General features: G+C 37.5%; 1 protein-coding gene across 1 annotated transcript in view; it reads left to right on the top strand.

Moving 5' to 3' along the window:
• The window catches only part of nbn (nibrin), a 92,012-nt gene that overhangs the window by 16,733 nt on the left and 62,177 nt on the right, over window positions 1–13,102 (top strand). The window contains 1 exon segment of the mRNA XM_028817146.2: window positions 5,786–5,889. Within this exon segment, the coding sequence (XP_028672979.2) occupies window positions 5,786–5,889 (104 nt within the window).

Genomic DNA, 13,102 nt, shown 5'->3' with positions numbered 1-13,102 from the left:
TTTGTGGAGGGATGGAGAGTTAAGGCGGGTGTTGGAGTCACGTGATCATCTCCCCTCCCATTCACCTCATTTCATTCACTTCATTTCGCTCCAAGCTGAGCTCCGCAGCTGGCACGGTCTTGCTGTTCTTGATATGCTTTTCACATGGCCAACTATACGTTGCATGCTCAAGAGTAAGCTCAGCGCACAACTTGGTCATATTACAACCGGAGGGGCGAACTGACAACATGGTATACAAAGAGATCCTTAACAAATAATTATTGGTATAATTTCCCTCAGTTTATTATTTAAAATTTTAAAGCAGTACTTCGCCGCTGCGAAGCGCGGGTATTTTGCTAGTATATATATATATATATATATATATATATATATATATACACATACAGAGACATATATATATACACATACATATTTACATATCTACATATATATATATATATATATCTACATATATATATATACACATCCATCCATCCATCCAGCCATTTTCCAACCCGCTGAATCCAAACATATATATACATATTTACATATATATATATATTTCTAGACATTCATACATATCTATCTATCTATCTATCTATCTATCTATCTATCTATCTATCTATCTACAGTGGTGTGAAAAACTATTTGCCCCTTCCTGATTTCTTATTCTTTTGCATGTTTGTCACACAAAATGTTTCTGATCATCAAACACATTTAACCATTAGTCAAATATAACACAAGTAAACACAAAATGCAGTTTTTAAATGATGGTGTTTATTATTTAGGGAGAAAAAAAATCCAAACCTACATGGCCCTGTGTGAAAAAGTAATTGCCCCCTTGTTAAAAAATAACCTAACTGTGGTGTATCACACCTGAGTTCAATTTCCGTAGCCACCCCCAGGCCTGATTACTGCCACACCTGTTTCAATCAAGAAATCACTTAAATAGGAGCTGCCTGACACAGACAGGTAGACCAAAAGCACCTCAAAAGCTAGACATCATGCCAAGATCCAAAGAAATTCAGGAACAAATGAGAACAGAAGTAATTGAGATCTGTCAGTGTGGTAAAGGTTATAAAGCCATTTCTAAAGCTTTGGGACTCCAGCGAACCACAGTGAGAGCCATTATCCACAAATGGCAAAAACATGGAACAGTGGTGAACCTTCCCAGGAGTGGCCGGCCGACCAAAATTACCCCAAGAGCGCAGAGACGACTCATCCGAGATGTCACAAAAGATCCCAGGACAACGTTTAAAGAACTGCAGGCCTCACTTGCCTCAATTAAGGTCAGTGTTCACGACTCCACCATAAGAAAGAGACTGGGCAAAAACGGCCTGCATGGCAGATTTCCAAGACGCAAACCACTGTTAAGCAAAAAGAACATTAGGGCTCGTCTCAATTTTGCTAAGAAACATCTCAATGATTGCCAAGACTTTTGGGAAAATACCTTGTGGACTGATGAGTCAAAAGTTGAACTTTTTGGAAGGCAAATGTCCCGTTACATCTGGCGTAAAAGGAACACAGCATTTCAGAAAAAGAACATCATACCAACAGTAAAATATGGTGGTGGTAGTGTGATGGTCTGGGGTTGTTTTGCTGCTTCAGGACCTGGAAGGCTTGCTCTGATAGATGGAACCATGAATTCTACTATCTACCAAAAAATCCTGAAGGAGAATGTCCGGCCATCTGTTCGTCAACTCAAGCTGAAGCGATCTTGGGTGCTGCAACAGGACAATGACCCAAAACACACCAGCAAATCCACCTCTGAATGGCTGAAGAAAAACAAAATGAAGACTTTGGAGTGGCCTAGTCAAAGTCCTGACCTGAATCCAATTGAGATGCTATGGCATGACCTTAAAAAGGCGGTTCATGCTAGAAAACCCTCAAATAAAGCTGAATTACAACAATTTTGCAAAGATGAGTGGGCCAAAATTCCTCCAGAGCGCTGTAAAAGACTCATTGCAAGTTATCGCAAACGCTTGATTGCAGTTATTGCTGCTAAGGGTGGCCCAACCAGTTATTAGGTTCAGGGGGCAATTACTTTTTCACACAGGGCCATGTAGGTTTGGATTTTTTTTTCTCCCTAAATAATAAAAACCACCATTTACAAACTGCATTTTGTGTTTACTTGTGTTATATTTGACTAATGGTTAAATGTGTTTGATGATCAGAAACATTTTGTGTGACAAACATGCAAATTAATAAGAAATCAGGAAGGGGGCAAATAGTTTTTCACACCTCTATCTATCTATCTATCTATCTATCTATCTATCTATCTATCTATCTATCTATCTATCTATCTAAATCCCCGCGAAGTACTGCTTTTAAATTTTTATTAAGAAGAAAACCTTTTTAAATTAAGGGAAAATATACCAATAACAATTTGTTAAGGATCTCTTTTTTTTGTGAAGCAGCCTTAATACAGCTTTTCCGCTGTTTTATAAATGAACGCCATATAAGGTCTTCCTTTTTCCTTGCTTCGCCAAGGAAGGAGCTTTTTTATTTAATCCACGGGTTGTCCTCTGTTTTTTTGTTCGTTTATTACGATTGTTATAGTTCTGTTTGCATACCACTGTGTCAGTTCAGCACTCCGGTTGTAATATGACCAAGCTGTGCAAGCACATTCTTGAGAATGCAACGTATAGTTGTACAGGAGACAAGCAATCTTGCCTGAAATCAATGGCAACCTTTTGTAGGTCTATGAACTTAATTTAAACTTTAGGTTTACACGGTGCTTTCTTTCCGAAGTACCTGCACTCATGAATATGTCTGTATGCGTCAGTCGCTCAAATCCACGAGCTTCGCACTGGCGAAGTACTGCTTTTAAATTTTTATTAAGAAGAAAAGAAAACCTTTTTAAAATGAGGGAAAATATAACAACAATTTGTTAAGGATCTGTTTTTTTGTGAAGCTGCCTTCACACGAGTGATCACTTCGAGCTGACTTGCTGGCTAACCATAAGCGTTACCTGGTAGGTAACCACCCATACAATCAGATTGTGAATCAGACTACGAATGCCGTGAATGTAATTACCCCGATCTACATGCTGTCAAATAAACGAACCACACGCCGTGGCGCAATTTTAGGGGCTTCGCCTCTAGCGCTGACGTCCGAGGTTCGACTCCCGTAAGGGAGTGAAGTGAGTGGGTGGTTACCTACCAGGTAACGCTTATGGTTGGCCAGCAAGTCAGCTAACATCAGCCACGGTGCCTTCAGTTGTGAGAAGCAGATCATAGAATGGTTGAAAATAGTTTATTGTCAAATAATGCAAGGAGTATGCGACACGTGTTTCCCCCTTATTCTTGGCTCATCAGGCGTACACACTCACTGCACTCGCTTACGGTAATCGAACCTCGGACGTCAGCGCTAGAGGGGCTTCACAGCGGTGAAGTATTGCTTTTAAATTTTAATTAAGAAGAAAACCTTTTTAAATTGAGGGAAAATAAACCAATAACAATTTGTTAAGGATCTGTTTTTTTTGTGAAGCTTCCTTTACACAGCCTGTCCGCTGTTTTATAAACGAACGCCATATAAGGCCATTCTTTCTCCTTCACAGTCAGTTCACGTGATTACGTGGGAGGCGTGATGATGCGATACGCAACCCCTGCAACCCCGCCTCCCACGGCCAGCGAGCTGCAGTCCATTACTGTATATGGACAAAAAAGAGGTTCCAGTTATGACTGTTACGCTTTGAATTTCGAAATGAAACCTGCCTAACTTTTGTAAGTAAGCTGTAAGGAATGAGCCTGCCAAATTTCAGCCTTCCACCTACACGGGAAGTTGGAGAATTAGTGGTGAGTGAGTGAGTCAGTCAGTCAGTCAGGGCTTTGCCTTTTATTAGTATAGATAATGAATTATTATTATTATATAATATATATTTGAGGATTCAACCAACTACGGATTGAAAATACTCAGGGTGGGGAAAAAAAAATCGTGAAGTTCCAAAAAGCAAAATTTGAATTTGCCATATGCCAACCTCTGTGCTGAATCTAAGTGAATGAAATGATGTGTAGACGTACCCTGCTGTAGCCTTATATTGTCGAAGCGAAATTGTCGGGACTTTACCTGAAAAGAAGGCTATTAGGAGTCATAGGATAGGCGAACAGAGTAAATAGCTTTATTGCAATATAACAACAGCACGGACTCAACCCAATTCGTCCAAATTGAGCTGAGCCACAAACAAGCAAAAAATCCCAGTTTATATAATCATTTCTTATCATCTTGACCTCGTTTGAAACAATGCCTTTGCTGTCTATTCTGACTCACTACTCCAGCTGGCTTCTTACGTGCCTTCCATGGCCATCAACATTTTCTATATTTCATCATTGGTATCATTCCTTGCTTCCTGGCCTTCAAACAACAGATATTCTTCTTATTCCCCTTCTTTTGTCCTCGGGTAGTTTCTGTACGTCATTCTCTTCCTGCTCTATCTTTCCAAGTTACCCAATATTGGAAATTTTGCTTCAAGCTTAACTAAAAAATGCAATATGACTAATGTCTTTATTTAACTATTTGCTTGACATATCTTATTTGCTTCACATGTCTAATTTATGCTAAATTTAATGGTTATAGAAGCTGTCAGTTACTTTTATGTCAATTTATGCTAATACATAAAGTTTATTTTTCATAATATATACTTGTATAGTTTCATATAACAATGTTTCTAATTGAAACATCTAGCCTCAAACTTTTAACACTTGAGGATCCTTAGATCCTGTCATTAGTATTGTAGTGACTTACTTCAGGGTCTGCACCTGAGAGTAGCACGTTCCTCAAGTGGTTGCAGACTGTCTGTGGAGGTGGGAATACCTGGAGAATCCAGCTATGAAACAACCCCATGAGCAGCAGGTAAGGGGGAGACGCAGACACAGCACTTAGAGAGCACTTAGATCATGTTGCTTAGCTGCCGGAAAGTCTTGGATTTGGGTCATGGGATGGGGTCTGCTCACGGAGAGCTGGAGGGAACAGTGTGACATGGAGGTTGCTTCTGATCTGTGCAATGAGGCAAAGTTGGGAAGTGTGCATGAAGTTACAAAGGGACAAAGTGGCTGGGAGTTTGTGGCGCTACTGAACACCTGAGTAGCATGACAGAAATGGTACTGAAAAAGCCAAACCGTTGTTTTTAGGGCCATTCAACAGCAATCAGCTTAAACAGGCTGATTCCATTTCTCCGTCTCTATAAAGATATTAATTAAAGAAAGCAATTCATAGCACCTTTTGTACTAAATGGGAGTGTTTGCCACCTTTTCTGAGCAGGTGCCCAAACAACTCAGCAAGTCCATGCCTTTTTGGTGGTTTATGAGGGCAGCATAGTCTAAGGAAAGAACACAAAATTTGCCAATTTTACTATATTAATCAAATTTAAGGTAATTTCAGAATTATAGTGATTGTGACAGTGAGAGCCAGCTGTACAAATTAAAAACTTTAACATCTTTTAAGGATATTTTAATTGCATAATCAAAACATAATTTAATATGATAAATTACTGTATATGCTTGCAGTGGGTACCCACTGTCTTCTCATATGAATCGTTGTAAGATTTTCCATTATATCATTGTATCTATAGACTTCTAACACACTGCTTTAATTCATTACTGTTTGTATGTTGTTGATATATTTAAACTTAAGTGTTAGCTATTCATTTTATGACTGATGTATGGTAGTTTTTCAGAGAGTAAGTGATCTGTTGCTTTTGACATGAAATTGAATTTGCATCTACAGTAAATGTGTAAAAATATATAAAAATAGTTTACATTAATTTTTGTCCTTGGTTTTCTTATGCTTTTATTCAAATATCTTTCAGACTATATGTGCTTTAATTAGTTGCTGCCCAATAGTGAAACCTGAATATTTCTCTGCATTTTTCAATGCTGTGGAACACAAAGAGAATCCCCCAAGCATCGAAAGGTATGAACTTTTATGTGTTTTATTTTACTGTATTGATGGCATACATTATGTTTTTCATGGAAATTAATGTTCAAATTTGGATGTAAGTTAATATTTTATCGTTTATGCTAGATTGAAAACTCTGTTTAGTCAGTCATTCATTGAAAGTGCCGTGCTAGAATCCTGACATGGGTGGTAGCTATGGCTTCTTTCTCATTTCTGTATTTGAGATTCATCAATATGTCAAATGTCTTCATTCCAGTTGTTGTAGCCAGCCAAAAAACCTTAATCGTTGACAGTCCCTTGCCTGTTTACTTTCTTTCTGTCCAGTCAATACTAATTCCTCTAATTTTTCTTTTAAACACGTGGCCAACAGATTGAATTTGTCTTTGCACAATTACCTCTTGCAATTCCCAAGTTATTCCAGCTCTATGCAACGCCTCTACATTTGTAATCTTTTTAGTCCATGATATTCTCATCATCCTTCTGAGAAACCACATTTCCACTGCTTCTAAGCATACCATACAGAAGAGTTGACCAAATGTAACATTTCAGTATTCACTCTCAAGTTTTTAGTGACACACTTTTTTGATAACAAAACCCATTCCATCTTTTTGAAAGCACTCTTAGCTATGGCAGTTCGGCACTTTATCTCCTGGTCTGTTCTTGCATCAGCCATCAACATGCTACCTGATATATAAACTGATTCACCTGCTCCAATGCTTCTCCTTTCACCAAAGTTTAACAGGCAGGACTAGTTGTTTTCTTCAAAAGTACCAACACATAAGATTTCTTTCTGTTGATTTGCAGACCCTCCTCATAATTTTCTTCTCGAGTTTTTGGTCTTCATCGGCTAACAGCACTATATCATTTGTGCAATGCAAATTGTTTATATTCACGCCACCAACTAATATACTCCTAATATACTAATAATATTTCTGTATATACTGAAAATGGATCAGGAGACAAGACACAACCTTGTCTTGTTCCTGTCTTCACTTCTGTATATTCACTAATAATTTTGTTTAATAGCAGCTTCCTGATCCCAGTGTAAATTCATTAATAATTCCAAGTCTTGTCCATACTCATCAATAGATTCAAGCATTTTAATTTAATGGATCATGGCTCACAAAATCAAATGCTTTTACATAAGTATCACGTAGCACTGCCCATTGTTTTGGCAGACCAGGGGTGTGTCACATGTGACAAATCTAGTATAGTATAGACTGATTACAGTACCTTTAATCAGTGCATAGCCTTAAGCCTTTGATAAAGCAAACACGGTTGTCTGCCTACATATTGTCATTAAGTTTGCAATACCAATTTACCATCAGCATTAAGTGCATTTTCAGAAGTTAAAAACGAAAGGAGGAGGAAATGAAAACAACCAATTAACTTATGGTGTCAAGCTACGATTGAACAGAATGAACTGATTTCCCCCCCAACCCCACTCTGTAGTTAATGGAAATGATTTTTGTGATAAGGGAGCAAGACAGTGCTTTTGAGTGAGTAAAATTAATTACTACCTTTTTTTAGCTGGTAATATTTTTTTTCAAGTCCACTAAGTACTGAGGCAGTACTAATTTTAGGATTTGATGCTAATGAAGAGCTGAGATTTTAAGCAGTTGTTAGTTTTAAGTGAATCGTTATAAAGGTGATTTAAAGATATCACGTAATACAGTAATCCCTCACCTATCGTGGGGGTTACGTTCCAGAGCCCCCCGCGATAGGTGAAAATCCGCGAAGTAGCGACCTATATTTATTTTATTATTTATACATATTTTAAGGCTTTATAAACCCTTCCCACACTCTTATAAACCTTTCTCACTCTCTTGTTAACCTTTCCCACACTCTTATAAACACTTTATATGGTCTTTCTATATCGCGGATTTTCTCCTGTTGCTGATGGGTCTGGAACATAACTTCCGCGATAGGTGGGCAATCACTTGTATTTAAAAACCCGCGAAGTCGTGAATCCGCGAAAAGTGAACCGCGAAGTAGCGAGGGATTACTGTACCACTTTTTCTGCTGCAGTCTCTCTCTCACCAACACCACCAATGACTGTATGAGGTATGTTCAACAGTCGGTAGCTGAAGTGAACTAATACTAGCCCAGGTTAGCAAAAAAAAAAAAAAAAATGCAAATAGTTAAATAGCACTTTTGATAAATTTGATTAACCCATGGCCCTTTAACTAAGGCCCATAGATTATTTGATGTGATCAACTAATTGACTAAAAATAGTTTTAATGTTTAAATGTGATATATTTTCTTTGACTAGTTGTCCCTGCCCCTCCTTCATATTGCATGGCAGCTTGCTAACGATTTTTGTACTGGCAGTTGTACCGCATTCAGTGGAAGAATATATGGGAATGTTTCATCCAAAAACCTGAGAAAGGGGTTGTTTTGTGGTGTTCCACAACACCACTAGTTAAATTCATGAGCACCTGAAAAAACCGCACAAGACAAGCCAACAGTGGAGTTTGTAACTGCTTACAGTTTCCTAGATTTTTGACAATAATTCTTTTAGTGTTGTGATGCTGGTTGTCTTGAGAACAGCAAACTAATGACTAGTGTTGGGATTAAAGTTAGATCTATGGTATTTCTTTGGACAGAATATATAAATTGTCTGCTAAACGCATGTCAGATGCCACCATTATTTTACTTCAGTACACTCATCAGTAATAATCTTTCAGTACATAAGCTAGCTAAATACAATAGACTAGTTTATTTAAAGCACTTGCTAGCTTTATTTTGGGCAGAGCTGCATTTTTACCCTTTGCTCAAATATTTATTTGAGAGCTGGAAACTTGTTACTCCTTAACTGTCACCTTGTGGATCCGAAAGATAACTACTTATCAGTGGTTGTCAAAATTGAGTATCAATAGTCCTATATAAACAAAGGTCAGCTTTTTAAAGTTATATTTTAGGTGTTTTCTCCAATTATTAAATTGTAAGTAAATCACATTCAATAAGTGATCAGACTGACTCAGTAAGATGTAATTTATTCATACTGAAAGAGAGTTTGCGACAAAGTAACATCAAAGGGATTCTGCTGCTGGGAAGTTGGCTTTTTTGAAGAGACAGTTTCAATTGCTAAATGCACAGACTGCACAGCTCATCTAACTTTTTTAACTTTCCATGTTCTCAAATCAGTGCACACTGGCTGATGAATGCACACCCACTGCCAAGTTGTTGTTTTTTTTTTTTTGTTTTTTTTTTTTGGAAGATGTTCCCATTTTCATGTTGGACAAAATCTTTTCGACTGGATTTTTAATGGATAATTAATCTGCATTTACATGGTAATCTACTTATTAAGATATCTATTAGGTTGCTTTTCAAAAAGTGAAAAATGAACAGAAAATATATTTTATTTACATGCTGCCTTTCCCATGCACTAAACATTTAACATGAAGACTTTAAAATGAACGGATTTATGTGTGCATTCTCAGCCTGGCTTGTCACCGTTTTTGTACAGTAAGTTTGTACAAAAGACTTTTTCAGAGAGACGAGACAAGACTTTTTCAGAGAGATAATTTCAAGTCCCACGAGACAAGACTTTGTGCCAAGAGATAAATTGAAAACCTAACAGGTCCAAGCGGGGACAGAAATAAAAGTAAAAAGAGTAGAAGACAAAATAGAACATCGTAAAGAGGTTCAAAAACGTTGGTGCGATACACATGCAGAGCAGGTTAAAGATTATGAAAGTACTAAAATTGGAAAGTCTCAAAAAACTGATAGTAAAGATCGCATTAGCACTAACAAACGGAAATTATTGCTCAGTGAAATAATGGAACAGCGAAAAGAGATTGAATATGTGGACATAGAGAGATTGTTCAGCTTTAAAGTTTAAGTCAGAGACTTGTAGATTGTCTAATTCGTGTTGCCATCATGAAAAAGTAGTGTTTCTTCCCAATGAAGAGGCTTGTAAGAGAGAAATAAAAGATTTGTTATTTGGTGAAAGTGAAATCCACAAACACTACAGGCAAAATATCAGGATCTACAGTAATTTGTTCACTTTCGCATCATTCAATGCTCAAAACGTAGATTTACAGGACCATACGCTATGAGAATCTGTGGTCCCACAACAATTAAAGCTACTACAAGTTTAATTTCAAAGAAACCACAATTCAGTCAGGTTTATATTTATGATCACGGAGAAGCGATGCAACATAGAATCGAAAGAGTTAAACGATCAGACGTATTAGAAATTCAACAGCCAATAATGGGTACAGATCTGTACGTCCAAACACAGATAACATTAGACAACAAAGGAGATCTTGATATGCCATTCGTATTAAAATGTTTACAGTTTCCCATTAGAATAGCTTTTACAAAGACAATTAACAAATCTCAGAGCCAAACATTCGAAAAAGTCGTTTTATTTATTAGAGAGAAAGAAACGAAATTCAGTCATGTGCAGTTATATGTTGTGTTGATGCATATGTAACAATTCCCATGAAAATAAAAATCTGTTTAAATTGTACACCTCCATACGAGAGTGGCAGAACCACAAAGAGGCTAGCGCATAGCGCAGGCCAGGAGGTTGGCGAACGAAGCCCCCTAGTAATACATATTTAAATGTGATAACAATAACAAGAATGGGGAAAAAAAATGCTCATTGTGCAGTCATTGCCCCTTCAGAAAAAAGTGTGAACACTGTACCAAAGTCATTAGTGCAAAATTAAATTACTGAAAAGTTTAACATAATTATTTAATTCTCTGTAGTTACAAAAGTATAGAGTGTTGGATTTTATTTCAGTCTCCAAGAAATATGAGTTGTCCATTTCTTACAATATCAGGTGGTTTCATTTATACTTTTATTTTATTATTAATACTAGAATTACCAGAGCCTACGAAAAAACTCGTAGATCCAGCCCACCTTAAATCGCTTCTTAAAACCTTTATCACCTCTCCGCCAGCGTCTTTTGTCATCTAAATGTACTGATAAAGACAAGCTGCCAGCAGCCGGCTATTCCATCCCCCCAACGACTTAGAACGTAAACAAGCTTTTCCCAGCTAATGCCTTGATTGATTATCTGGGAGTGAAGTGGAGTTTTAGAGTAGAAATAATAAGATTGTTATTTGGAACACACGCATTTCAAATGTGTTGCATTTCTACAGTAATCTGTGTAAACACATTGTTAAAACAGAAACGGTTTACAATATTCTAGTAGCAAATGACAAAATGTAGGCATAAACTATATAATGTATGAAGCCTGAAGTCCAAATATCAAAGAAACACTTTCACAAAAGGTACAAAAAAAAGTCACCGCCAAAAAAACCCGTCTTAGTGTGAGACAAATTGACATGACTTTACTATCACTGCTTCCGTGGTGTAACAGTATCAGTCGCTGACTGGGAATCAGAAGGTCATGAGTTCGATCCTGCACAACTCCCATTTGAGAAGTGTTCTTATTTTCACTATTTTAGAATAAAATGATACATTTGATTTCAGTCTGTAACAGCCGGTGTAATTTATGATATTTGTAAAGGTTAGCTTTATTTTTTTAAAATTCATTTTTCATTGTCTCAGTCGCGTTCAGGATCCATCCCTACCGCCCCCCACCTGACACTGCTGTTTTTACATAAAGACGCGCTATAGTTCTGCAGTGTATCACGATACATACGACCGCGTGTTTTTTTCCCCCAGTATTGCCAGTCCCCACGTGTTGCTGTATGCTGTTTCTTTTGTACTCCAGGACATGCAGAGGAAAGCATAGTAAAGAGCAGTCACTTCAGCGCTATATGCAATCATCAGACACTCCCCATCTGATGCGGTTTTGACATAAAGACGCGCTAAAGCTCTGCAATGTACTTGTGACTGCATTGTCGTACCAATGCTTGTGAACTGAAGTGTCTGCATGCACTTTTCGTGGCATTATACGTGTATTTTTTGAGCATGCCCATGTAGCTCAAACACAGGAACATATGTTGATGTAAAAGTATAACAAAACAAGTGCACTTTTATTCAAGACTATAACCAAAGAAAAAAGAAAGCAAGTTACAGTAGGCGGAATGCTAAGAACTGCTGATTTCCATTCTGTGCTATATAACTGTTAACATTTGAATCTGATGATTGCATATAGCGCTGTCTGTATTAGTGTGCGCAAGAACATGCAGGTGGCCAGTTGCTGAGTGCTACAACGCACATTTTAAAAAAAGAGACAAATATAGTGACGTTTTGAAGAAATCATTTTATGACGCGAATAGTACCAATCAGAAAACATCGTCGAAGTAATGCAATATTATTTGAAAACGAACAGCGTCAGGTTGGGTGTGAAGTTATACTGGCGCTGTTTGAGTCAGATCAGAAGCTGAAAAAGCTCCTGTTCTGACTCTAAGTAAAAAAGCATGAATTAATCAACAGAAATAACCGCGATTGACATTTTAAAGTTAACGATTTACAGTGCATACCAATTTATAAATTCAATGTCCGTTTGAGGAAAAAAAAAACCACTTTCTTCAAAGCTGGGAATCGAACTCACGTCTCTTTGGCACAGTAAGGCAGTGGTGCTCCAAGTCAGCAAACCGTCCTTATAACTTATTTTTTTCAAGATCCATAACACACAGACAGACAGAGCACTGCGTAATACAGAGACAGACAGGCAGAGATATACAAATAAACAGGGAAGGCACATGTACTGAAAGAAAAAAAAAATCAACATGTGCGTTGTTTCTGCAGCACTGAATAAACTCACCCGCTCTAACATCACCCCTCCCCCGATTTGATTCTCTAAGTAACAGCGCAAGTACAGACACAAATCAAGTGCATGTGTGTACTGTATAATATTAACAAAAAGAGCAGCTTACTACTGAAAACGGCAAATATAGGAGTGAGTGGGGATCGAACCAGGACTCTTGATTACACTTGGTTTGCATCTGTACTTGCGCTGTTACTTAGAGAGCCAGATTGGGGGGAGGGGTGATGTTAGAGCGGGTGAGTTTATTCAGTGCTGCAGAAACAACGCACATGTTGATTTTTTTTTTCTTTCAGTACATGTGCCTTCCCTGTTTGTTTGTATATCTCTGCCTGTGTGTCTCTGTATTACGCAGTGCTCTGTCTGTCTGTGTGTTATGGATCATGAAAAAAATAAGTTATAAGGACAGTTGTTCATGTTAATTGCAGTCTAAATTGTTAAAAAAATATTTTAAAAGGATCATCCCACATGAAAATATAACGATCTCATTAACTGACAGTGCATACCAATTTACAAATTTTATGTCCGTTTGAGGT

Source organism: Erpetoichthys calabaricus, chromosome 13 (assembly GCF_900747795.2).
Source record: "Erpetoichthys calabaricus chromosome 13, fErpCal1.3, whole genome shotgun sequence".
Taxonomy (NCBI): Eukaryota; Metazoa; Chordata; class Cladistia; order Polypteriformes; family Polypteridae; genus Erpetoichthys; species Erpetoichthys calabaricus.
Note: the sequence above shows the minus strand (reverse complement) of the source record. Positions and strands in the feature narration are given on the sequence as shown.